This window comes from Ursus arctos, unplaced genomic scaffold (genome assembly GCF_023065955.2).
Source record: "Ursus arctos isolate Adak ecotype North America unplaced genomic scaffold, UrsArc2.0 scaffold_15, whole genome shotgun sequence".
Taxonomy (NCBI): domain Eukaryota; kingdom Metazoa; phylum Chordata; class Mammalia; order Carnivora; family Ursidae; genus Ursus; species Ursus arctos.
Window position 1 is genome coordinate 788,377 of NW_026622819.1, and position 27,246 is coordinate 815,622.

General features: G+C 64.1%; 1 protein-coding gene across 8 annotated transcripts in view; it reads right to left on the reverse strand.

Moving 5' to 3' along the window:
* Nucleotides 1–27,246, reverse strand: part of SLC12A7 (solute carrier family 12 member 7) — a 71,754-nt gene that overhangs the window by 12,891 nt on the left and 31,617 nt on the right. For 6 of the 8 annotated variants that reach the window (XM_057312148.1, XM_057312147.1, XM_026506636.4 and 3 more), the window contains exons 2-16: nt 12,337–12,431; nt 11,867–11,992; nt 9,794–9,940; nt 8,583–8,637; nt 7,351–7,481; nt 6,405–6,646; nt 5,429–5,640; nt 4,945–5,112; nt 4,318–4,416; nt 3,747–3,804; nt 3,165–3,339; nt 1,618–1,736; nt 1,319–1,417; nt 773–892; nt 152–256 (exon numbers count right to left, since the gene is read on the reverse strand). In XM_057312148.1, the coding sequence (XP_057168131.1) occupies nt 152–256; nt 773–892; nt 1,319–1,417; nt 1,618–1,736; nt 3,165–3,339; nt 3,747–3,804; nt 4,318–4,416; nt 4,945–5,112; nt 5,429–5,640; nt 6,405–6,646; nt 7,351–7,481; nt 8,583–8,637; nt 9,794–9,940; nt 11,867–11,992; nt 12,337–12,431 (1,951 nt within the window). Of the gene's footprint in view, nt 1–151; nt 257–772; nt 893–1,318; nt 1,418–1,617; nt 1,737–3,164; nt 3,340–3,746; nt 3,805–4,317; nt 4,417–4,944; nt 5,113–5,428; nt 5,641–6,404; nt 6,647–7,350; nt 7,482–8,582; nt 8,638–9,793; nt 9,941–11,866; nt 11,993–12,336; nt 12,432–13,717; nt 13,959–20,140; nt 20,235–27,246 lie in introns of those variants that run through there. The other 2 variants (XM_057312151.1, XM_057312152.1) reach the window with 2 other exon arrangements.

Consider the following 27,246-nt stretch of genomic DNA (forward strand, 5'->3'; position numbering starts at 1 on the left):
ACCACCGCGAACTGAGGGAAGGTGTTAGAAGCTTCAAGACAATCACTCCCCAAAAGAGCGAGCAACGGCTTCCGTCTCTGAAGTGTGATGTGGGAGACGGCACTCTGTGTCCCAAGGGCGTGAGGCCGGCTCGGGGGGCTGAGGCGCTCACCTCCAGTTCTTGGTGTGGGGGGGTCCGTGCTCCACACGCAGCAGGGCATAGCGGGCTGCGTTTAGCGACAGCCCCCTGATGCCATCACCCCACTCCTTCTCGGCCCTGCAAGGAAGGGGCAGAGGGTTGGGCCCTCGGAGCCGGGGACACCGATGAGCACAGCTGGCTCGGTGGGCCTGGCCTCACCAGAGTGGTCACACCCCAACGCTCCTTCTAAACTAGCCTGGAAAGAGCTGGGAGGGGACCTCCAAGCAGCGGCCGGACCCCTCAGGCCCACCCCCCCGAGGGAGCCAGGCCCCCAGGCGAGACGCCCCAGGAATGGACCAGCCACTCTGGACGCTGCGTACTTTTTGGAACTTTGAAATCCATCACACATCAGGGCTTCAGTTGGTGGACTTCAACGTTCTCAAAAACCACGTCGTGAAAACGCGTCACAAGCGTGGAATCGATTCCAAGCAGCAAATGCAGCTCTCACCCGCGATGCCTAGGCGTGTGGCCACGGACAGTGGGGCCGCCCCACGCTGTGGCCCCCCACCTGCACCGGGCTACGCAGACCCCACGGGGACACCCCCGCAGGGAGCGCCGGCCGGCGTCCGCACGAACCCGCCCGCGGCAGCTCACCCGCGGTACTCGATGTACTTGTAGATGCAGCCGGCGATGAGCATGGCGACGAGGGCGTAGTACCAGGAGCAGACGAACATGAGCGCGAGGCACAGGCTCATGCCCAGGAAGGACAGCGCCCTGGCGGGACACACAGCTCACACGCCGGCCACGCCCAGGACCCGCACACGTTACTGCCCCTTAACAAGACCTCCCTCCGCCGCAGCAAAAGAGCAGCCGTGATGCCGGGGCCGGACCCCCGAGTCGAGGGTTGGCCCAGCCCCAGCTCTCAAGCGCCCCACGGGCCACAAAGCACAACGGGCATCACGCGTCCACCACACACCCGCAGCACACAGACCAAGCAGCCCACAGCCAGACATCCAGACATGCTGAGGCCGGGCCCCCGGTGGGGACCACGTGCCACGTGATGCCCGGTGGCCCGGGGGACACACGCAGGCACTGGGCCCTTCCTGGCTCAGCCGTGGCCGGCGCTGCCTGTGGCCCAGACAGCAGCGGCCGTACCCGCCCAGCCCACGCCGGGCCCGGGCCGTCCTGCGGGGGGCTCACCAGTGGTAGTATCTGAAGCGCGGACGCCAGTTGGGCGTGCGCAGAAGCGTCTGCACCGCACACGCCAGGTTCACGAACATGTAGCACATGAGGAAAAACCTGGGGCACGAGGAGAGGGCAGGGCAGCCGGTCAGGGCCCACGTGGTCTCCCGTCCACGGCACCGTTCCACGAGGACCACCCGGGCCCCGTGACCGTGCGTGTCTGTTGCCCCTGAGCACGACCTCGCACTCGCCTCGTCGACAGTGGCAGCCCCATCTCCGTGGCCTGTCCCCACACACCGCCCACTGCAGACACTCACATGGACAGGATGGGGGCCACGCTGTCCAGGGAGGCGATCAGAATGCCGGTCTCGCAGATGAGGGCCGTGAGCAGCAGGGCCCACGTGGGCTCCCCGTTGGCCTTCCCGTGGCCAAACACCTGCAGGGAAAGGGCAGGGGGGCTGTGGGCGTGGAGCAGCAGCCCGCGTCCTTGTGAGAAGCCCAGCTTTTCAGGTGCAGCCCCAGAGGGGCTCAGGGACGGGACAGAGGCAAAGGCAGACTTTCACCCCGCGTCCTGGACCCTCTCCAGCTCTGGGAGGAAAACCCAATATCCAGAACCGAGAAGACAAACGGTGGCTGAGGAACCATCAGGCCTGGGGTCTCACAGTGACCAGTGAGGGGTGAAGGCAACCTGTCCATGTGCTGGACGGGAGCCTCCCAGGCATCCTAAGGCCAGCCTTGTGGGGGAAGAGGCAGGGTCCCTGCACACACGCGCACGGGAGAACTCTGAGGACCTCCCTGAAAGGTGCCTGGGCCCTTCGTCCACAGCCACACAGGGCAGAGCCACATGGAGGCCACAACTGCCTCCAGAGTCACCAGCGTCCAACGCTCTTCTAGCATAGTCCCTGCTGCCCAGGGGCTCTGGGAAGGGACATGCAGCGCAGGCTGCAGAGACACACGATGACACCAGAAAGACTCAGGGAGGGGCACCAGGGACACAACCGCCACCTTCCCTCCTGACAGCAACGCCCGATCCAGGAGGGTCTCGGGGCAGCCGGTGCGTGACCGTGTCTGCGCTGAGCCAACAGAGCTCTAAAGTCTGCTGGAACCTTCCAGGGAGTGAAGGTGAGGACCGTGCTCTGGAGCAGGGAGGGCCAGTCCCCACCCCAGGCGATGAACAGACGAAGCGGCCTCATGCGCCCCAGAACCGCCCAGTGAAACCCCGGCCCCAGCTCCTCAGGTGACTTGACTGTGTTTGCAGATGTGAGCTTTACAGGCGACCCAGCCCGACAGGGTGGCCCTAAACCCAGGTGACCGGTGCCCTCCCAAGAAAACATGAACACAGATGCACAGGGAAGCCACATGGCGACTCGGGGAAGGTGGTGCCCACACGCCAAGGACAAAATAGCCTTGCCCACGCCTGCGTCGGGGGCTTCCTGCCTCCAGCATGTGAGCAAATCAACGTGTTTTCGTCTGACCCCCAGCCTGTGGCGTCTGGGGTGCTGGCCCCAGAACACTGAGACATCGGCCCCTCAAGCTCATTCCGGAAAGCTCCATCCTCACAGGAGGACGCTGTGTCCCAGCGGGGAGGATGCCGGCCCTGCAGGAGATTCAGGCTTCCCAGGTTGTTCCTCTCAACTGTTCCCGTGGCCCAGGGCGGGGAGGGGCCATCCCCCCACCCCCGACATGCACCTGGTCCTCAGCCCTGCGACCACCTGGGGAAGGGCAGCCAGGCTGGTGGTGGGGACGTGGGTCCCACGGTCTGTAACCGTGAAGACTGTGCTCTGGGGGCAGACCCTCAGGGACCCTCGCAGACACACCCCTTCCCGCGGGGCCCCCGGCTCTGAGGGGTGGCCTCCCTGCTCACCTGCAGGAAGGGGATGATGCCGTCTCGGGCGATGGCCTGCAGCAGGCGTGGTGCCCCCGTGAGGCTCTGCAGGCCCGCACCGCAGGTCGAGAAGAAGGAGCCGATGACGATGACCCAGGGGGACGGCCAGGCCAGCATGCCGATGACCAGCTTCCCCTGCAGGGCCTCCCCGAACCTGTGCGGCAGGGGGGCAGGCTTTCGAACACAAGCTGAAGACGTAGCGTCTCCCCATGCTCTGAGCTGAAATGAGGCCGCTCCCCCCCACGTGACCTTCCTCAGGAGCAGGGAAGCCACTGTCACTCCTGAGAAGTGCCGTCCGCACGGCCTTGCTGTCGGGGACAGCACAGAACCCCTCGTGCTCTCTCGGGCGGTGGGGTGCTCGGTGGCTCCCCAGCTCCAGGCTGGAGCAGGACAGGACGCACACACCAGACCGAACAGAACCCCCCAGAGGGGCCGCGGGCTTCTTGCTTCCCGCTCGAAGTCTGAAATGCTGCGGGAGGTCCCACAGTCAACGTTACCATCATCTATGAGAAAACGGATACGGACCCGGAAGCTTCTAGAAGCCACAAAACCCCAACATACTTATCTCGTAAGATCACGCCTTCAATGCAAGCCCCGAAAAGCACGATGCAGGATAGGTCTTTGTCTCGTGTCAAGGAAGTGGCTGGCCAAACACCGACAGGGTCCCAGGCGCAGGCAGGCCTGCCCCACCCCGCGCGCTGCCGTGACCCCATGGCCCCCCAGGCGCCTTCCCTGCTGCCCCGTCCTGGCTCAGGTGAGTCAGGCTGCCCGTGGCCGGAAGTGTGACCGCCATGGGCGCCCGGCAGGGGACGCTGGATCGCTCGGCAGGGACAGACCCCAGCGACCCGCATGGCGACGCTGTGACTGTGGGCGTGGACACAAGCACCACACGCCGTGCCCGCAGCTACGGGTTACCGCCACATGTCACGTGTGAGGATGTGGGTGCCACACGCCGTGTACGGACAACGGCTCCAGCCGCAGCCAGCCATGAGGTCAGCGTCCTGGCGTCTCTCATTCTCCCTCCACAGGCAGATGCCAGCCTGGTTCTCCCTTGGGGCAGCAGTGGTCAGGCCATCGGCGCCTCCCTCACCCAGCGCCTGCACCCCCCACACCTCGGCCCCTCCGAGGATACAGATAAAAGAGGTCGTCACGATGGCCAAAATGGTCCCTGTGGGGATCGACTTCTGGGCGTCCCTGAGATCCCCGGACCGGTTTGAGCCCGCCATGATACCTATGGAAACCACCGGGGGAGCCCAGTCACAGCAGACCTGGAAAGCACCGCCGGCCCAGCCCCAGGCCACCACACACGGGAAGGGCGTGAGACTAAAGACAAGCACCCAGCCTGCGAACCGTGGGGCTGCAGCTAGCGGAGGGGAAGCCCAAGAGGTGGCCAAGCGGCCCGGGCACGGGCCAGATGTGCCAGTGGCTGCAGGTGGCTCGGGCAGCCACGCCAGGCCAGGTGGGGGCTGGGGCTCCTGCTGCACACCGGGCCGCGGAGGGGTGTCCCGGCAAGGGAGGTGGCACTGGCGCGCACTGAAGGTCATCCCGGAAGGTCAGCTGAGGGTCTTGTAAGGACACCACTCGGGTCCACGCCAAGGCGCCACGGTCGGTGACTCCAAGTGGTGCCGGTCTGTCGGGTTGCTTGGGACAAAGCTTCTTCCTGCACCCCAATCAGCATGTGGGGAGCAGCGACCCGGCGGCTCGTTTCCTGGAGGACCAGGGCAGCCGTACACAGTGGAAGGACAGGGCAGGGCCTCACCGGTCACGGAGGGGAAGTAGATCCCGACCAGCATGGTGAAGTAGGTCATGATGTCAGTGAGGACGTAGGGCAGGCCGCTGGCCCTGCTCTCCTCTGGCACGGGCACTGACGGTGTGCCCTTCCTCTCCACGAACGCCCCCTTATCTGTGTATGCGCTCCACAGGTTATCTGTGGGCAACAACAGGCCAGTAACAGGATTCCAGAACCTTCTGCCAGGGCTTCTGCCATCAGGGAGGCCCCAGCAGAGGCCACGGGGGGCAAAGGGCTCACCAGCTCCCATGGGCTGCAACTTCACAGGATGACGCACCACCTTTCCTCCCAGAAGAACCAAGGGACAAGCCCTGTTGCCCCCAACCACGACCCCCTGTGCACCCAGCAGCAAACCCCAAAAAAGGCAGGGTCTACTGACCGCGGCTCTGGCTCCTAGTCGGGCAGCCGTGGGAGAGGGGAGGTGTGGTCCCATGTGGAACCCCAGGGCGCTCACCGAGGAGGACGCCGCTGGCCACGCCGGGGATGCCCTGGATCTCCGTGACGTTGTTCTGGGCAAAGTACTCATCACAGGTGGCGCTGGGCATGGAGCTGTTGCAGAAAAGGCCCCAGAGCGCGGTGGGTGTCGTGCTGTTGTTGGCGGTGTGGAACTTGGCACAGACGTCAAAGCCGCGTCTCGACAAGGTACGGTTCCCCAGCAGACAGACCCTAGTGTGGAGAGTCAGGCGTGAGGGGACGTGCGGGCCCCTTCTGAAACGACTACTGCTTTTGTCTGGCAACTGGGTTGGGGGCTCTAAGTCGCTTCAGACACTCCACCTTGGGCAATGGGAATGCTGCGCGAGCTGCGAGGGGTCGGGGTTGACGCAGGACCCCAGCAACCCCTCGTGATCCTCCGTCAGAGGCTCAGCGCAGCGTGGTGCAGACACGGCCGTTCCAGGCGTCTGACACAGGTGCCTCCCTCCACACGGAGAAGCGGGGAGGGGCTCAGCGCCAGCGGCCACCCGGCCCACCAGCCCCTCCTGGATCAGCCCTGTGGGGGCTGGGCCCACCCGGCCAGCCTGACAGACCGCATGCCAGACATACCACGGCTCGCTCACCCACTCTGTGACCTTGGGCCACCTCCTTGGGACTTGGCATCCACATCCAGAAGAGGGAAAAGAAAGGAACCCACGGGGGGGCTCCTGTGAGGACCAGGGGAGCCGGGACACAGGGAGCACGGAGGACGGGCCACCCCAGGCGGAGCTCAGTGCCGCCTGCCTGTCCCTGGGGCCAGCAGCACCCTGTCCACCCGTGACCTTCGCCAGACCCATCCCACCCGCGCAGATGACGCGGTCGCACGAGAACCCTGATGGACCGGGCGGGAGCAGGGGCGTCTGCGCCCCACGGCACCGCCACCCTGGGCCCGGCCACGTGGTCATGGGCACGGACGAGGCTTGGAGGACCAGCTGGCCCTCCGCGGGCCTAGGACTCACGGGATGTCTGGCGGGTCGAAGGCGGTCTTGACGACGCCGGCGTAGATGGCGAGGATGGACAGCACCACGCAGGCCAGGAACACCAGGGCCAGCTTGTTGACGTACTTGACGCCCACGAAGACCACCATGGCCATGAGCACCAGCGTGCACGTCCCGTACACACGCATGTTGTGCAGCATGGCCGCGGCCTCGCCTTCCGCTGTCTCTGCCTGGATGATGGCCGCGCTGGGGGAGATGTAGGTCTGCAGGGGACAGAGGGTCAAGAAGGGCCGCCAACCAGCCTGCCTGGAAGCTGGCCCCACAGGAGAGGCCCCTTCCTCTGCAGGGCCTGATGCTGGGCTCCCTCCCCGCCGTGAGCCCCCACCCTCCCGAACACATTCACGGCCCTGGTGGGTGCCCCGAAATGGGAGCGGAGAGGGAAGCCTCGAGAGAAGCTGCCCCTGGGGTCGGTGTCGTGGAAGCCGGGCCCGGGGCAGCAGCCCCAGCTCAGCCTGCAGGGCTGGGGCCACAGCGGCTGACAATCTAGGAGTGAGAACGTCTCTGGAGGAGGCCCTCCTGAGCTCGTGTAACATCAACAGTGGGGACAACAGGACAGAACAATTCCTGGCGAGGAGCCGTCTCCCGGCCAGCCCTGCCTCCAACAGATGAGGCCCTGAAGGCCAGGGCCGCGCGGCTGATCCCGGGCTCAGGCCTGCAGCCTGTTGTGCACTCGGACGTCGACCTGGCAAGAACCCTGGCGGCCGATCTGAAGGGCAGCCGGGGACCCGGTCACTGCCGCACGGGCATGGTCACCAGCCACGGTGCAGCCCCTGAGCGAGGGATACAGCCAACCCCCCCAAGAGCCCAAGGAGGCAGGCGTCAGAGTGAGGGGCCGGTTGAGGGGGCCTGTGTGCCTCGGGAGGGATTCCTCGAGGTCTGGAAAACCAGCCCAAAACAAGGCACTTACCAAAAAAATCTCAATGGTCCCCAAAATATACATGGCCCCGGCGAAGGTCGTGCCCAAGTAGAAGCAGAGGCCAACGGCACCCCCGAACTCAGGCCCCAGAGAGCGCGATATCATGTAGTACGAGCCGCCAGCTGCCAACGGGACAGAGAAGCAGCGGGTCAGCGCCGCACCGTTTACTGTGATGCCAACGCCAACCTTGACGCTGTGCACTTTGCCCCAAAAAGGCCAAGGAAGCCTGTGGCTGCTGGAGCACACCATCCTGCCCCAGATGGTGGCTAATGCCCGGTGGACCCCAGACCCTGCGCGCAGGCGGCTCGGCCGGTGGGCGGGGACACGACCACTGCGGATCTACGCTGTCCACACCGCTGCCACCCGCTGGGCCACGGAGGCTCCGGGCACGGGGCAGCCCCCCAGGGCCTAGACACGCAGCACAGCGCCCCCTCCCTGTCCTTGCCTGCAGCTCCCCCCACCCACCCTGCAGACAGTCAGTAGCTGCAGCCGTGCCACCAGGGCTCCAAGGACAATGCAGCCCCCCCAGACTGAAGGCCGTCCCCGGAGCCCCGCAGCCCCTCTGCTCCCCAGGCCCCTGACACCGGCCACACGGCGCCCGAGGCAGGCACTGCCCACTGCCCACCGTGGTGCTTCAGTTTATTTCTAAATAGTGAGCATCTGGGAGAAATTAACTCCAGAATCAAAAGCAAAAAGCGGCTCCTGAAAGGCCACAGTCTGTGAACACAGCAAAGCCGAAATCTCATAAGAAAGTATCGGGAAGCGTTCATGTAGGTTCCTGATGGGAGCAGAAACCCAGCGTCACAGCAGCTCTGAGCGCGGGGTCAGGCGCTGGGCAACAGCGTCGGAGTTGGACCTTAGCCTTAGGACGGCCCACGGTGCCCTCTGGGGACACAGGACAACGCCCAGGACACCAGGCACCAGCTCCCATGCACTGCTGAGAGCCGGGAGCCCATGAGCACCTCTGCCTGGAGGCAGGGTCCCTGCTGAGGGGGCTCCTGAGAGAGCCTGGCTGTGCAAAGGACGTCCCCAACTCCCCACCCCGCTGCCAGCCAGATGTGGGTGTCTCTGTCCTCCGGGCTGGCCGCCAGGCGGGTAAGGGCACGTGCACACACTGGGGCCCTTTGGGGAGAGCGCCGGCCGCCTGGGCTGAGGCCATCCTGAGTGGGGTCCCCAGCAGGGCTCAGCTCGGGACCCCACACAGCCTGCCCCGGCACCCTTACCTGGGACTACACCGTTGGTGGCGATGGCACTCATGGAGATGGCAGTCAGCATCGTCTGCAGAGACACAGGCTATCTTCTCAGAAGACAAGGCACCTTGGGGGCCACACCCAGCCCCATCACAGAGGGGCTGCCAAGCAGTCAGGCACACGGGCGCCAGGACACTCAGGGCTGCCCCGATCTCCCACTCAACCCCCCAAGCTGAGCTCCTGCAGGGCACCCAGAAATACCCAACTCAGGACCCTACCTGGAATGAAAGGGAGACCCTGTCTGGGTGCCCACCTGCCGTGGCGTATGGGGAGGACCCCGTCTGGGTGCCTGCCCACCGTGGGGTACAAGGGAGACCCCATCTGGGTGCCCGCCCACCGTGGGGTACAAGGGAGACCCCGTCTGGGTGCCCGCCCTGGGGGCTGGATGCAGGACCTCCAGAGCTATCCTGGGTGGCTCTGCCTCCAGCTCCCAGCACAGCTCAGAAGTGGCCACACCACAGGCTGGGGGCAGTTTGCCACCCAAGGACCAGAAGGAACAGCCTCAGGAAAGTTAGGGCCTCAGTGGCCACTGTGATTCCACCGGGCGCACCTTTGGCTAAAAATCCTATGGGATGCATGTGCTGCTTAAAGGAGCCCCTGGTCCTTATGCTAATTTTTATCTGGTTTTACGGCAATTACTCCAGGTGTGTGCACATTTCCCCAGTGAGAGAAATGTCACCAGACATGAAAGAGGTAATGCAGTTTAGATGGCCACGCCACGGCCCATGAAGCCACGGGGGGCACATTCTTTGGGCCAGAGCTCCAGGTGACAGACCCCTGGGGGGATGAGGGGAGCTGAGCTCCAGTCTCCACTGTGAGAGCCAGGCAGGAGAGCCTGAGGCTGCGGGAGCAGGCGCTTAGGACACGCGGAGGCCACAGCCGACCCGGGGCGCTGAGAAGGGGGCCTGGTGCAGTGAGCGCGACAGGACGCAGGCTCCTGGGGCCACGCGGGGATGAGGAAACAGGGTCGGGGGCTGAACAAGTCACTGGCACGGGCAGCCCCTCCTTCAAACAGGGAGCCCAGGCGCTAACATAGGGCCCTGGCGCCCCCCAGACACCCCTGGCCACGTCCTCCCGCAGATGCAGGGACGGGAGTCCGGCCAGCCCGACGTCCCCCCGCCAGCGCCAGCACTCGTGAGGAGGCTGCCCTGGGGGCGGGGAGCCCCAGGCCCGCGGTCACTCACACAGGTACAGCACATGGACACGATGAGGAAGGACTCCAGCACGCCGGCCACGCCCACGATCCACGTCAGGCGCAGGAAGAGGATCACCCCGAGGATGTTCTGGAGGCAGGGCAGGTAGACACCGATGAAGGTGCCCATGCGCGGGCTCTGGAAGAGACACAGCGGTTCCTGCGGACCCCGGCCTGCCGCTCCCCCCCCAGGCGCCCCGGGGACAGCAGACGCCCCATGGGCTGCACGCTCCAGGCCACGCCTAGAAGGGGGGCTTTGGGAGAAATCCTCGAGAGAGCGGGTTCTGGGAGGAACCATGTTGCTTCCAGGGGGCAGGAAGGGGTGCCACGAGGGCAGCCACGGCAGCGTCGGGGAAGTTGAGCTCAGGACAAGCAGGCCCCGTCCAGCGGACAGCAGCTCAGGGTTCCAGAGGCCCAGGCGGGCCCTGACGCAGGAGGAAATGGGACAGCAGTGCCAGGAAGGTGTGAGTTCTGGTTCACGGTTCAATTAACGTCCGAAACAGCCGCTAGACGTGCCAGGCAGCCATCCCCCAGCTGCAGCAGGGTGTCCACTGATGTCCTGCACCCAGCGGCTGGGAGACCCTGAGTCCTCCTGGAAGGGCAGGGCGGGTCTCCTGTTCTCTCCTAGAGGCAGCTTTGCTGGATCAGCCCAGCCAGAGGGGAGCCCTGGAAATGGTGCCTTGCAGTGGGGGCTGGGTGTCTGGGCACAAGCTCCTGTGCCCGGGGGGACACAGGGGACAGTAAGGGCAGTGCCCCCACCCCGAGGACCGAGTCAGTCCTGAGTGGGGCGGCGGACTCATCCCAACCAGAACCCGTCCACCTGTCTACGGGACAGCTGTGCTGGATCGCTCCTGTGACCACAGCACCTGCCCCTGTGCCCCAAGGGGACAGAGGCCAGACAACACCCCTGCCTCAAGGACAGGACCTCCCGGTCCTGCTCTGGCCACAGGTCCAGGCCACGTGCCGTGCAGACGCACCAGGCTGGAGGCTGAGACCACATCTCGACAGACACACCCAGAGCCTGGGGCGCACTTCGGAGCTCGGGGAAGGGCATGCTGGGCTGTGCCGGGCTGTGCCTGGCAGCAGGGGCCAGTGGGGCGAGATGGCAGGGGGGCAGTGAGGGGGGACGGTGGGGACCACGGTAGGTTCCAAGAGGCAAGCAGACCCGGGCCAACCACAGGAAAGGACCTATTCCTGAAGGCAGTGGTCGGTGCCCTGGGACACAAGCTCTAGCAGACAGAGGGACAGACGTGGCCGGCGGCATGGAAAAGGCCTGAACGTTGGAGCCCGAGCAGAGTCCAAGTAAAGCCACAGGCAGTGCCCGGGACACGTGTGAAACCCCAGAAACACACCGGTGAGCGACTCAGCCGTAAGCACGGCACCCAATTCCACAGCGTCCACGGCTGTCACCTCCCCACATGGTGTCACCTGGGACCGGTGTCCCCCCTGCCCTCTGCCCCAGGAAGGTGGCCGGGGTGAGGCTGGGCTGGGAAGTCCTCACGCCCCGTGTCTGTCTGGACACAGGCGATCAGGGAGGCGGGCCCCTGTGCACACAGGGGGCCCAGCACCTCGGCCATGTGGCTAGTGCCACGGGCAGGGTGGACACGGAGGAGGGACAGGCAGGCAGGGAGGCAGCCATCAGGAAACCCCACCCTTTCACCAGCTTCCATGCTCCACACCTAGCTGGTGGGAACCCCGCAGGAACACCGAGCCCTCAAGGCCAGGCACTTAGACCTCGGGGTCCTCATGCTGCCTTTGTCTTGTTCGCTGTAGAGAAGGCCCGTTTCCACCCTCAACTGAGCCACGTGCAGAAGAGAGGAGGAAAGGAGTCATGTTTCACTAGGACTTGGGGAATGCCCCAGGGAGGGGGATGGAGGGAGGGTTACGGGGACAGGGGGGACAGGGGAGCAGATGTGGGGGAGAAGCAGGGGATGGGGACCAGGGAGGCAGGAGAGAAGACGGAGAGACGATGGAGATGGGGAGCAGATGGGGACAGAGAAGGAAGAGGGCGTGGGGGCTGGGGGACAGGGGGCGGGAACAAGGACCAGGCGGGGTGGGGGCGCACCTTGACCTCGCGCCTCTTGCTGTCCTCCTCGTGCTCCTCGTGCTCCACCACGCCCTGGCTCAGGTTGGTGTAGTTGGCCAGCTTGTTGAGCAGTGAGGACACCATGGGGTTGCTGTCCATTTCCTCCTGTTCGGGGCCACGACTGGATTAGTCACCTGGACCCTCAAACCCACGGGAGAGTGCCCAGCGGGGCTCCCGGCCGTTTCCAGCTCCGGATCAGGTTCCCAGGGCCCAGATGGGCCCACGCCACCCCAGACACACGCACGCCAGGGCCCACGTCAGGGATCCCGGGTTCCCCAGGTGGCCCCACCGAGAAGGCCCCCCCACAACCCCCCACCCCCGTGCACGGCGTCCAGTCAGACGGACAGCCCTCTGCCCCACCCCCAGCTCCTCAGGAGACCGACTGCGAAGTCTCAGCCCTCTAACAAGTCACGGCCCTCACGTGTCTCGTCGGGGGACGTGTAAGTCACCTCAAAAAGCGCCATGTTCTTTCCTTCAAAGAAGTTCTCCTGCTCCACCTCCGTGTGGTTGATGAACGGGCTGTTTTCTCGCGGGTTTCCATCTCCTGGAAGGGAAACCGCTCAGGTCAGTCTTAGAAGTGGCTGGAACAGGACAGGCACCCCTGCAGGCCCCGCGTCCACAAAGGCCTGGGGGAGACCCTGTGCAACACCAGGGCCCTCGGCTCCACCCAGCCAGCCATGGGGCAGCGGGAGAGGCTGTTGGGTTCCGAAAACACAGACATGCGTGTCACCGGCAGATGTCACTCTGTGCCTGGGACCCCCACCAGCAATGCTCCTCAGGGTCATGGCCCTGGCTGCTGGGACAGCTGTTTGTACCCAAGCAGCCCAGCCCTCCCCGCCTCAGTTTCCCCACCTATGACACAAGACTCAGGGAGCAGGGAGTGGGAAGGGGTGGGTGGAGTGGGGGAGGGGGACAGGCTGCCGTGCAAGAGGAGGCCAGGTGCTGATGTGACCCCAGCCCACCCTGGATGCCTGGAGCGGGAGTGGCCAGGACCCCATTCCCGCCGACCTGGGGCCCAGGCGGGGACAGGCCATGCCAGCAAGGCAGACCCTAGTGTCCCCCCATATCACACCCCCACATGGTTCAGTTACGCTGTCCTGCGAGCCAGGCCCGTTCAGGCCCCTGCAGTACCACCCCCATCCCCAGCAGGCAGGACCCCACCCCACCCCCAAACCGTGCTTCCCCATCCACCAAGTCGAGCACAGCCCCCACTAACTCTCAGTGGGACCGAAGCTGGATGCCAGGGTTGGGGGGTTGGTTAACTCAAAACCCAGAACCCCCAGCAGGACAGCTCCCTGGCACCCGGACAGCGGCCTGACCGCAGGCAGACAGTCCACCTGCAGGAGCTGCGCCCTGTGGCCTTGGGGCCAACACAAAGGCCCAGGGCTGGGCCAAGGCGCCTCAGATCCAACCGCAAGCCTGGAGGAGGTCAGCAGCCCACACGGGCGGCGGGGGGGGGGGGGGGGTACGTGCTCATGGAGACAAGCGCCCACGGGGTCTGCAGAAGGAGCCCTGTGCCCAGGGGCTGGTGACCTCTGACCTTTGCTCCTGAAGCCAGGGTCCTGGTCCCACCTCCTGGTGCCCCGCCCACAGGCACGGCACCCCCTGGATCCTGCATGGCTTCGACCCTCCGCCAAGAGCCTGCACGTGGCACAGCCACCACCCTATGCCACTGACCGCCAGGGAGGAAGGAGGAAGGTGACCTCAGTGTGGGCAGGGGTGACGCCCAGGCCCCTGGCCAGTAAGTGAGGGATGGCCACCGCTTCTCCCTATTTCTCTGACAGGCCTTAAGAAGCACGCACATCCCCAACACACACGAAACACGCGAACCTCACGAGTTGTGTTCAGAGCGACACAACTTCATTCCTTCCTGGGCAAGAGGACAGGAGGCAGGGGCAGGCGGGGCAGGCGCTCCGGTCCTGGACGTGCGGCTCACAGAGGTGGTCCCAGGCCAGAATGGGCTTTCAGCTGCCACAGCCACATCTGCAGACCCCCTACAGTTAACCAGATGCCTCCAGACCAAGACACGCAGCCCTTGTTAGAACAGAAAAACCCCTCCGCCACCGTGTGGCCCATTAGCGGGCATCTGGCTTTAGACACGGCTCGGCATACGATAAAGCTCCGTGCGTACTTCAGATACCGGGCTACCGTGGACACGACGATGCTCCGGGATGTTAGGAGAAGAGCAGGGAACAGAGCACATCGTATCGTGGGGTTCCTCCTCGAGAAGCATGTGGCACCCCCCACCCCCGCCCCGCAGCACTATCCACAGGGGATCAGGTGAGAGGGCCCCAGGGGTCGCCACCCAAACGGGAACTTCAAGTCCTGAACTGTCCCCCTCGGGTCCCACGGCGCTTCCCCGGGAATCCGGGGGACACACATCTGGACAGACCCCACCGCAGCCTGGCCACACCCCCTGGGTGACGGGAGCCCCACCCGGCCCCATTTCATCAGGGACGGCAATGTCGTCCCACGTATAAAAGCTGCAGAGAGGGACAGGTGGGGTGTGCAGCCCGGGGCCGCACCCCCTTGCTGGCACCCACTCGCGTCCCCCCAACACCGTCCCCGCCTGGGAGTCAACACCCCCAAGGGGGGGCTCCGGCCTGGACGTCCAGAGTCAGAGGAGGCTGCGCAGGGAAGGCGGGGCCCGCCACACGGGGTACGGACATGGACACTCACACACAGGATGACCTCCTCCCAGGTCCGTTCCTGAGCGAGGCAGGAGACCTGCGCCCACCCAGCCCGAGCTCAGGCCACCTGCTGCTCTGACCTATGACCCCCGCCACAGCGGCAGGCTCCCCAGCAAGGAGGGAAAAGTCTCTGAAACCAGCTTTCTCAGACCCCAGGACCCCCCGCGCTGGGACAGAACTCACGGCAAGTCCTATTGGTCCCACTTCCTGACAGACTCCCCAAAATCACCTTGTGAGCGGGGAGGCCTGCGTCAGGACTTCCTGTCAGGAATAACCGAGGGGATGGCGGGTCCAAGACGGTCACCTGTGGACACTGTGCCTGCCTCCGGGCTCCATGGTCCCGAGCTGAAGGGTCACTAGTAAGACCTGTCATCCGCTGTGATTTGGTCACCATCCTCCCCGGACACTCGGGGGTGGGGGCGGGGAAGTCCCCAGTCCATTCCCATGGCAGCTCAAGGTGACAAGGGGGAGCGATCGTGGGCTGGCATGCTGGGCACAGTAGGCAACGCCATCCTCACCAGTCAGCCGAGTGGTGTCCGAAATCCAGACACACCCGGCTCCTGAGTGGCACACCCAGCTGCCCAAGGCCCCCCAGACCCGCAGGGTCCCAGCCTGTGGCACCCGGCCCCCTGCACCGCCACAACCGTCGCTCACCGCCCGGTCTGCACCACATGGCTTCTTTCGGACCTCAGCCCCCCACGCTTGTCAGGGGAGCGCCTCCCTGCACGGCTTCCAAACCTGTGCCCGTGTTTCCCACGCTCAGAAAAAACAAGGAGGATGGACAAAACACCAAACAGAATACAAATGGCCATATTTCAACCGGACACCATAAACACCGCAAGAGAGGATCAAGGAAACGGCCCACGTACCGAGTGCAGACTAAATCCTGCACTAAAGACCCCGGGAAACTGGGGACCCCGGGAGGGGGTGCCCTTTCCAGAGACTCGGGTGAGCGTTCCTAAAACCAGCATGGTGTCAGCGAGCACACACTGGCCACCCCAGCCGTCGCATGACCGCGCCCTCACTGCTGGGGCGGGCGGTCAGGGGCCAGCTCTTCACCTCTACCCACACACCCGCGGGTCCACTGTCGGCCGAGGATGCCCCGCAGACCCGTCAGAAGGACAGAGCGCTAGCGATGGGGCTCCCACTGGCCACCCTCCTGAAGAATCTGAGCGTCAGAGTCAAGGTCACAGCACAGACCCCAAATTCACACACTCGTGAACAACGGGGGAAGGACAGGCACACCCATCAAGGACAGAAGGATGGCCGCGGTAGACGCGTGCGCCAGACCCGCAAACAGACACAGGCCCCGCCCGCGGCACCTGCTGCACATCACAAGCCAAGTACGCCCCAGGGGAGAAGCCGGGCCACTGACCTGACCAAGGTCAAGGTTAACACCAGGGTCACAAGCCAGCCTGAGAAAACTCGTGACAGCCATGACTTCAGGAAGCTTGAGACAACTGTGGACACGGACCCACAGAGAAGCTGCACCTCAGGTACACGGTATCGCAGAGGACAGAGACGGGGGCGGAAGGTTCTGGAAGCAGGGAAACCACAGAGACCGGACAGGGCACAGCAGCACGTGGCCCGGTTCCTCTGATAAAGGACACTGCTGGGCCGGCTGGTGAAGCCGGAGGAAGAGCTGTCTCACCATCCAGGCGTCCTGTCGGCCACCCACTCAGCAGCTGACCCGGCGGCTCAGGGAGACCCTGAAGGGCGGCGGGGGGGGGGGGGGGCGGGGGGGGGGCACAGCAAGTGCTGCAGCACGTCATCTGGTGACTTGGGCCAACGGGTCTGCGGGGGTCCTCCAAGTGCTCACAACTCCTCCCAACTCACAGTTAAGGCAAAATCAGGCTTAAAAATATAAACGATTCCCATAGAAAGGAAATCGCTTCTGGAAGGGCTCCCTGAAGGGAAAGCCCAGGCACACCGTGCGGGCCCCGACGGCGACTCGAGCAGCCCGCGCCCCCCACCTGAACCCTGCCAACTGCGCGGGGCGCACCAGCCCCACCAGCCAGTCCGTGGGTGCGACCTGAGAAAGCCATGTCTTCCCCTGGCGTCAGGCGCTCCGAAGACCCCTGCCTTCCCGATGAGTCTGAAGAGTCCCCTCGCTCGATGACGGGGCCCCAGAACAAGCCTGGGCAGAGGAAACCCAGGGGCAGACGGCAGCCCGACTCCACCAGGCCCCGCCGCGTCCTGCTGGGCAGGCCCCTGGAGGTGGCCTCTGCCAGGACCAGGCGGAGGGACAGCCACACATACAACCCACCGTGGCCAGCTGGGGGCCCATCGGTGCTGCGGCACGAGGTCACAGGACTCGTCCCCACACTGTCCGCGGCAAACTCCTCTCCCACTTCCTGCCACAGGAAACCCGCGTCTGGCTCGCCCGCGCATCTAAGCACTGAAAACACTTGCCTCCCATTTACAGAAATCATTCCAAAACCTGTTTGTTGTAACTGCCCATTTGGCACAACAAAGTCACGACTCACTGAGCCCCGAGATCCTTTCAGAGCGAGACACAGCGAGCCCGAGCGCGTTGAAGTGAGCACAGAGTGCAGTCAGCAGCACCCCAAGGAGCGCGAGTCTCGGGGCGGGAGGGAGTCCGTCCCAGGACTGTCCCCGGAAGCCCGCGACTGCCGCGGCTGCTCCTCTGTTCGCCAGAGACAGACTAGGTTTACGGATCCTTCAGCCAGCACCACCTGTGGGGGACAGATGCCCTGGCCCCACGTCCGCTGCACCCCACAAGCCTGAACACAAACCGGGATGGGGCACAGGGCGGGCGCGGCGGAGCCGTGGGAACGCCACACAGGAAAGGAGGAGCCGAAGGTGCCCGAGGGTGTGCACAGAACAGTGAGCTCCCTTTAACTCGAAGAGAAGTGGGGGGCCACCCACGGAACTGCGCCAGGGAAGCATGCGCCCGAGGCGGGCGGCACCGCGAGGGGCGGGGCTCATGTGCTGGACTTCCAGAAACCAGCAGCGCCCAGTCATGGTGGTGGTGCAGGTGCGGGGGCCCCGCCGCATGGTTGGCCGTGGACTCGGAGGTGCTCCCACGCCAGACGTGCTTCTCCGTGACCTGGCAGCCCCTTCCCAGAACAGCACACTGAAGGGTCCCACAGCAGCACACGGCCCACGTTGCCCCACCGCCCCACGGCTGCCGGCCCTCCGAGCACTCGGGTCCTGAACCCACCGCCTCATTACAGAACAAAGCAGGGGAACTGCCACGGGCCAGGAAGCAGGATGCCCTGTGGCCTCCTGGGGCGGAAGAGACACAGGGAAGGACGAGGGCTGCAGGCCACATGGGGCCGGGGGTCGTGGCCACGGGCCAGGGCACGTGGGAGCTCCGCAAGTCCACAACTGTTGCAAACATAAAGCTTACTCAGTCAATGAAGAGGTAATTTTTATCTCAAAGAAACCACAAGGAGAAAACTTAAGAATTGAGGCCTGGAAGGCACAGACGGGCAGGCGCCATTCATGAATGCAGGTACACAAGCCTCCGAATACCACGCGTAGCTCCCACGTGAAGTGATTCAGGCAAAATTCCCCAAGATCCTGAAGCCGCTGGGTGAGAGGCAGAGGGGACGGGTCCCCATCTCGTCAGAACAAAGGGGAGGTGTCCAGTACCAGGGTCACCTGGGCAGTAAGACAGGGACAGGACACCCCATGGCATTCCTGCCTCAAAGCATTTCTCCTGAAAACCACCCCAGGAAAACGGCCATGTATAAATTCTGCGGCATTCTACAAGACTCCTGACCCACATCCTTCAAACATGCTGGTATCAGAACAGACAGCATGTGCAGGAAGGTTCTAGACACACGTCCAGCAAGCTTCATCTGTAAAAGGCCACAGTGCCATTGGAGCACCAAAGACAACGTAAGAACAAGCCCAACAGCAGGGCCATGTGCCAATAAAACTTTATTGACAACCACAGGCAGCCAGGCCTTGGCTCGCAGAGTCTAGCAGCAGGTTCTCAACACACAGGGCAAGTGGCCATCTTTCCTCCACCGTCCTTCCTCCACCCACCCTGCCGTGTTCCCAGCCTCAGTAGCCTTCTGGGCCTCTGCCTCACCTCACAGCAGGTAGGATCAGCCTGTTTAAAGCCCCTCAGCCCAGAGACATCTGTGGAAACCAGATGCCGCGCAAAGGACCACTCCTCTCTGCACCCCGAAGGAACCGTAGCGACCGCACATAGCTGCTGGTCCCCACAGGTTCTAAGGGAAGGCCCAGCAGCACACCTTCTGCACCTGTTACACAGGGCACAGAACTGGTGAGCAGGGCCCCGTCCAAACCCGGGACCCAGAGGCCATGGACAGGCTCTCCCAGGAACAGACCAGACGCATAGTGTCTGCTGGGCCGGAACCAAGGTTCCAGGAAGGAACAGGAGCCTGGAAAGGGCGCAGGTGGGCATGGGGTGTGAGGTCCTGGCCATCACTGTCGTCCTCGTCCCCACGAGGGCTGCTTCGGCTAAAGAACAGTGGCTTCTCCTTCCCGTCTCATTACAAAATGTTCAACACATGTTCTGTGAAAGCCATGGCCCCCCCACCCCAGCACTGGACACACACCCAAGCAGGGACTCTGCGGACGTCTCTCCGAGCTCACAGCAGCTCCCAATGCCCTGTGTCCCTGACTTCACCTCGGGAAGCCCCCCATCAGTTCTCACCCCACTGAACACAACCCCGAGCTCCGTGAATGTGAGATGTGAGCAGGGGCAAGGTCGTTCTGGCAGACCGCACCCCCCTCCCCCAAGCCTGAATCTGATTCCACCCCAGACTCCAGGCTTGCTCGCGGCACAGCCCGCATCCTCGTCGTTCCCAAGCAAACACGGCAGAGTCTAACGCGGTGGGCGGCAACACCCCAGGGCAGAGAGGCCGGGGCTCGCAGAGGCAGGGAGGCTGACCGCGACCTGGTGGTCTGCTACTGACGCCTGCGCAGAGCCCACGTTCCTGCAGAGGGCCGCGGCCCCGTGCTGCTCCCTTCTCAGGTTACAGCGTCCATCGGCCCATCTCCCCATCTCACCGCCTCCTGAGTGCGCCAGACATCACGCCCCGGCTCCTTCCGGTCTGCGTGTGTAACTGGGATGATACCAACATCTCTCCCAGAACGGCTCTCAAGGCGGGGGCAGAGACAGACCTCGGCAGGTCAGCAGCCAGCCCCCTTCCTGCCCCCCCATAGGACGGAGTCCCCTGGGGTGACCGCCTGGTGCACCCGACAGCCAGACCCCAGAGCAGCCTCAGAAAGCCAGATCTCTTTGAAGTGGTTACGGCTGGAATGAAGTGTTTCTAGGTTCCACAACCCTAACAGTGTACTCGTGACCCCAGCCCGTGCCAGCCCCATGCTTCACATCCAGGACCACCGCTAGAACCTGAAATCCGGGCCCACGGGACCCCCCCTGCAGCCAAGGAGGAGTCCTGCACTCAGGCCAGGAAACCACCGCCCAGCTCGAGGTCAGAGTCCCCATGATTTTCACGGCAAATCTCTGGCTCAAGCAGAAACGCTGTGTCGAAATCAGAGGAAGTATCATGAGGACAAGAACCCTCAGGGCCCCCACGCCAGAGACGGCCGCTGATACCTCGTGGCACCCTCTTCAGGGAGGACGGACTAGCCTTTCCCGGGCTGGGTCTCAGGAAAGCGGAAGGAAGGACGTCTCAGGAGCGTGCCCTGCCCTGCAAGGAAGAGAGAGGGCCTCAGGCGGACGGGAAAGTGGACGCCCTTCCTGCCCATGCGGCACTGGCAGGTCCCAGGCCTCCTCGGTGCCACTGAAGCCGCCTGCCCAGGCCTGCAGGGCCATCACCGGAGTCACAGGGAAGGGACGGACGCCAGAGTCGCTCTTTCCTGAATTCCACACTGACCGTCTCACGTCAGCACATTAAACCTGGTTTCCTTTGCCCCCACACCCAGCATGCTCACCAAACAAAAGGCCCTTTACGTAAGGCCATGTCACACTTCTGCCCTGCTCTGGCGTCCCGGATGCAGGATGGAGGCATGACGTGCCCTAACACCGGGATCCGTCCACGCATGAGTGACGTCCACGTGAGCATGGCATCTCACGGAGCCCAGCACCCCAGAGGGGGCGCGTCCAGCCCACAGGGCAGCTGGGCCTGCTTACCGCTCCAAGAGGCCTCCCCTCAAGGACAGAGCCTCACTTGCAAAGCATCAAAAGCATCCTGACCCAGCACTCCTATGACACCAGGTGTGACCCCACTCCAGCCGACCCCCACAAGCAGCCTCGTGGCCGGAGGGCAGCATGGCCTTGGGTTCCAAGCCCCACCCACCAGGCTCCCCACCATCTCCCACTCGCCCCATGCTTCCAGCAAGGAGGTTCCCTCAAGAAACACCTTGGGGACCTCTGGGAGAAGGGGTCGGGAAGGTTCTGGACACTGGAGGAACACAGCCACCTTCCAACAAACCAAGGCCACCACGGCAACTCACTACTACCACTCGGAGGGCCCCTGGTCCCCGAGACCAGGCAGAGGCCCCACGTGCGGCATGTTCTCTTTAAATCTGACTCGGTCCAGAACACAGGGGACGTCTCAGCGGACTCAGCTACCGAGAGGCAGCAATGCAGAAACACAGCACCTGGAGAGCCCGGCTGGCTAGACATGTGTGTGCATTCACACAGCACACATGCACACGTGTGTGCACGCAGATACACGCGCACACATTTCCTCGCACACGTGCACGCAGGGCATCTCTGGGGACCTGCGCTCTGAAGGCCTCACCAGACTGTCCCCCAACGGATGTGCCCCCAGCACGGGAAACGGGGGACCCCCGATCCCCATCAGTCCCTCCTGTGCTGATTCTGGTCTGACCTCTCCCACGACCTCTCCTGTGACTTCTCCCACGTCAGGACCCGCAGTTGGCGAGCTGGGCCCCAAGGAGGAGGTGGCGAGAGTCCGCCAGGGGCACTGAGCCCTCCCCTGCCTCCTGGGGCGGCTCCTGTTACCCACACAGGCTCCCGTCTGGCGGCGACCGAGACCCTGCGGCAGAGGGAGGACGAAACCCAAGACTGACCTGCAGCTCCTCCTCTGATTTCGGCCCCACTCGATCCCTCCCCAGTGGCTGCCCAGCCTCCCTGGGAACCAGCCGACCTGCAGGCACCGCAGCCAGATGGAGCGGGGAGGTCATGGCCACCTCTGGGGCAGGCCAGCTCCTGGACGGGGAAACTGAGGCACAAGCAGCCCCCCCCCCCGCGGCACCCTGGGAGCACAGGCTGGTGCAGATGAGGAGCGGGACGGCTGCTGCCCACAGGAGAAGTCCCCACTCACGCCAGCGCACGGCCGCCCCCACCTCGTGGGCGGTGCCAGGCCACAGCCACTCAACGGACACAGGCTCGGCTTCCAGCTGCGCACACAGCCCAGAGAAGCTCCCGCTTCACAGAATCGAAAGCAACTCTAAGTGGCAAACAGGCCGAGGCCACGTGTGCTCTCCTCCCGCCACGGAGACGCGGGCCACAGGCCGCGTAGGGACCACACCCCAGGACGCCCCCCTCGGCGACCCAGCCCAGACCACACGGGACTCAGGACAGCACCTCCACCTCCTCCCCCATTGTTCCTCAGAAAGAAACCGCCCAAGAACAGAAAGGAAACAAGCCCACGGCTCGCCAGGGCTCCGCAGCCTCTGCCAGAGACCCAGGCCAAGGCTGTGCACGAACCCCTACTCCTCCCACCAGGGACGCAGGCCTGCAGACCACCACCGTCCCACCCAGGACACAGGGGCCGCGTGGCTGGGCCACCCACCCTGTCCACCCCCAGGACACAGGGTCCACGCGGTTGGGCCTGCCCACCCTGTCCACGCCCCAGGACACCGGGGCCACCTGGTTGGGGCCTGCTCACCGGGACTCCTGGCAGGAGGTTCAAGGACCCACATGATGGCAGCAGCCTCAGACACAAGAGCTGGGGTGCAAACAGGGACAGCTGGCGGGGGGACCTCACTTCGCTGGCCCCGGTCTTGGTCCTGCTGAAGCTGCCAGGCTTATCTGCACAGACCAGACCTCTACTCTCAAGATGGAACTTCCCACCTTCTCATGAGGGAAGGATATTAACCCTCTGTGCTCTGCTGGCCCGCCGACAACACCTCCCTAGGGTCCGCCAGATGGGAGCCCCGTCCCCCGTGGCACCCACAGCTCACCGCCTGACAGCCTGGACGGCCCAAACTCCCGCGGCCTAGAGACCAGCCCCACCGGGTTCTCCTCAAAGGCTCCCCCACCCCACAGCAGAGGGGTCCTCTTCTTGCCGCCCCCGCGGGCTTGCACTCCCAGAGCAACGTAGAGACGCCTGCCCTGCCCAGCACAGCTGTGGCCCCAGCGCCAACGGACGTGACCCAAGGAGCGCGGGCTAGCGAAGCCAGCTGGGGTGGAAAGCGCCTGGCCCCATGAGCACAGTTAATACCTAACGTCGAACTTTGCCCTCTGGGCGCACATCCGCAGCAGCTGACAGAGAACTCATGTCCCAACGTGGGGGACAGCAGGAGGCCCCGACACGGCCGCAGCACACATGCAACAGAATGCGGGCCGAACGTCCCATGTCCTCCACGCCCTCCAGGCCCGCCCCTGCTGCTGCGCCCCACAGATGCCCTGGTGAGGAGCGGCCCCCGAGGACGGCAGCCCTGGGAAGGTATCCCTGGCCCAAGGTCACCTGTCCCGATGCAGGAGCCTGGGTCAACCTGGGAGCCACCCAGCCAGTGACCCTGACAGAGGGGGCTCCAGTGGGCTGGGAGGGGAGGACGGTCACCAGCACGGTCCCACCTGGCACCGCAACCCTGGACGCAGTCCGGCCACCCCGTGGACACTGAGCTGCAGCAAAGACGACCCGTGAACCAGCCACCTCCCCAGCTCCCTTGCGGCCCCAGCCCTGACCAGCTCTGTGCTCACACCAGGCACCGCACCCCTCTCTACACCCCGAACTCCATCCACACCCTCCAGAGACACGCAGTAAGCCTGCCACACACCTCTAAGTAGGACACATTTCGGGCCATTTACGTGAAAGAAACACTCTGAAATTCACGTGAGCCTCAACCACAGAGGGGAAGGCGTGGGCCATGTCCCGTGGCTCCTAGACCCTCGGCAAGGGTGAGGAGGGTGCTCCCACCTGACGACAGCATCCAGAACACCCACAATGCACCAGCCCCACTGAGGCACTGGCAACGACACACGGTTCCACAGGCCCACCAGGCCCCACAGATCTGCCCAGCACAGAGAGGTGGGTGAGGGCGTCCAAGGACACACAGCACAGCAGCCCTAGGGCCCACTCCTCCCTGCTAACAGGCATGAAAGCCCAGCTGAGCACATGGCCCCAGGGGCCCGGGGAACTGCACACCCCACACAGCCGCGCTCCTCCAGCCACCACCCCCCAACACTGGGCAGTGAGGCCCCACCCCCACCGGCCCTTCCACAGAATTCCCCTGGGCCATCTCACTGTCCCGTGGCTGCAAACCCTGACTCATCACGCCTCTCTGTCTGGGGCCAGGCTCACCCCACAGACTGCTGCTTTTCACATTCACCCAGGGGGCTGCATTCCGGGGGGCAGGCTGCTGGTCCCCATCACCCTCAGGCAGTCTGACGGCTGCTGGTCCAGCACACCACGTGAGGACAGCTACAGACCCACGTGCCCATGTCACTGAAGAGCGCTGAGAGCGCAAAGGGTCAGTCTGGGGGGTCGGCTGCTCCCCACTCTCGGCCACAGCCCACCTTATGAACAGTAACTGGTGGGTGGTGGCTTCACCAGGATGGGGCAGTTCCAGCCTCCAGGACCCCCATCCCCATGGGCAGGCTACAGCTCAGAGATGCCCCCCAAGTCTGGACAGCCACACAGCCAGGGACCTCAAAACCAGAAGAGGCCCAGAAGCCCGTGGTCTCTGCATGGAGGGGCCTAGCCCTGCCTCCTGGCCACTCTCACTGCTGGCACCACCATCCCCAGCACCTAAGCGTCCCCTCCTGTGAGGCCATGCTGACACCCAGCACCTCATGGCGCTCCATTTTCCCCAGTGCACCATAAATCACATGCCTGTCCCTATAGCCTCTGTGCCCCCAGAAGGAGAGCACAGACTGTTCCGCTCACTGATGCACCCAAGGCTGTAACGGACCAGCCTTGGTGCACCCTCCAGTCTCACAGAACAAACGGCAGCTGCCGTAACCAGCGCCCAGTGGACCCCAGAGGTGGGCAGCCCTTTGGGTAGCTGCCACGGGAGCCAACCCTCACAGGTGTCCCTCGTGCCCAGACTCATGGTGGACACTCGCCCTCCCCCAAGCGCTGACCGCCACCACTGGCGTCCACAGCTCAGATACCCATTCCAGCACAACACAGACCTTCAAACTCAGAAGGTCTGGGGAACTTTCCAGAACACCACAGACCTGGATCTATGTAGCAAGGCTCCTCGCACTGGTTATGGGAACAGATCTCAGATCAGAGGCACAAATGTGTCTCACCACTGCTTCCATGGCCCGGCTGGCACCCCCGCAGGTGCACCTCCACCCACTTCACGGGACAGGGTCCACTGGGGGCTGAGGGAAAGAACAACACCCCAACACCATGTGACCACCAAGCCCCTGTACCCACCTCCATGTGCATGCACACACACAGGCCCACACACGTGCACATACACAAACACACACACCTACACGCACACACGTGTACAAGCATGCACGAGTCCCATACACAGACCCACGTGTGCATAAATGCAACATGCAGACCCACGCATGTGCCTACGCAAACACGCCCACATCCGTAGACCCACGTGTGCACATACGCAAACACGCACACACGTGCACACGCACAAACACATGCACTCGGCGGGGGTACTTATTCAAGAGGGCCTGCCCCCTGAGACCGTCCGGGAACCCAGCAGGTGCACGGAGGAAGTGTGAGCAAGCATGCGGCCACGCGGTCAACGCGGCGAGCTTCCCTCTGTGCTCCTCTGCCACTGAACACGGAGTCTGGTACACAGAACACACGTGTGGGGACCGCGGGCATGACGGGCGCCCTGTGTCAGCGTGACGCCTCCCTCCCTTCCTGAAACCCCGCATCCTTGCCCAGCAGAACAAACCTGGAAGCCATGCTGTCCTCGCTCCCTGACCGCACTGTTCGCAGTACCCCTGCCCAACCCGTCAGCAGCCACACACCAAAAGAAACGTAGCTTGAGGTCTGGGGTCACAGCCTCGGAGCGCAGCCCGCTGCCCGACGGCCAGCCTGCCACACGCCTGGCAGAGCACGGGCAACGCTCCCCAAGGCCGTCCGGGTCAGTGCCTCTGGGAAGCACAGGGTGGGGAAGAAACCCCTGGGTGCCCAACAGGAGCTGAGCCACAGAGCGGAAGCCACCAATGGGACAAGGAGGCTGGAGAGTCTCAGCCACGGACGGGAACACAGGGCAACCGATCCGGTCAACCTTCCAAGGGCTGAGCCCCCGAACCTCCGTGGGGGCCCACGGCCTGTGGCCGTGCCTCATACGCACACCCGCCTGCTCTAGGACCTCAGTCCCCTCTCAAGGCCCAGGAGGGGCTCCACCCAGGCCCAGCAGTCACATGGGTTCCCTGAAGTTGGTAAAAACCCCACACTTGAAACTTAGGAAAGCATCCCACTTCTCGCCACCTCCCCTCTGAGATATTTTCACCAAGAAACACAACACAGGCGGACACAGAATCTATCCTTCCCACTTGCAATCTCTAATCACAGGAAAATGCAGGACAAATGTCCTCAACAAGGCACAGGACCCCAGGCAAGACAAACCTGTCATTCCAGAACACACCCCCACGTCAGGAGCAGAGGGTGGGGAGGGTCCAAGGCGGAAGCTGATGCTAATGCTGGCCTCCACTTCCTGTGCTGACCTCCCTCTGCCCCAGCCTCTACAAAGCACCCCCCGGGAGAAGGGCCTGGTCCCCCGGCTCTAAAGCACCAGCCACAGGCCTGTCGGAGGGGCAGAGCCGGGGGGCATCGCAGCAGGGCAGCTAGGGTCAGTGCTTGGCTTCCTCCAGCCTCCGCACTGACAGCTTGAAGCTGTGGGGACCTCCCACGGCCAGAAGACAGGACCTGGCTTCAGAGTGCACTTGACGACCCCGTGTCTGCCCGGGGTGTGTGGAGCAGCAGCCCGGGGGGCGTTCAGGCTCCTTCCAGCTCTGGGTCACAGTTCACTAGCCCTCACCAAGGCAGGGCAGACCCTGCCAGGCCAGGTGGGCCTGCTGAGGACAGGGCCGCTCCTCCCGGCCTGCAGTCACTCTCCACACACCCTGGGCCCTCAACCTATAGGCCTTCTCTCCCCAGACAGCCCAGGACTTCCAGAAACACCTCAGGAGGATCTCCCCAGCCTTGCTTCCCCACCACCAGGAGGCCCACCCAGAAAGCCAGGAATTTCCCTGGGGCATTGGCCAGAGTGCCAGCAAGCCTGGGACAGGGCCAGATGTGGCCACTGCTGGGACCTCGGGGTGCGCACCCCGCACCTGACCTGCACAGTGGGCCTTCGGGAGGGGCTCAGGCCTGGCCTTCCAGGCTCACAAAGGACCCTCCCTGACAAGCAGAGTGCAGCTGCCTCCCCAGCCCCCTTGTCACACCAGTGACGCAGTGCCAGTCAGACGGCACCTCTGAGCACCAACGGCACTGTGGGACCTTATGTGAAACATGGAAGCCTGCCATAGCAGAGTCCCCGAAAGATAAGCGCAGGGACACGCACAGGACGCTACCCTCTTTC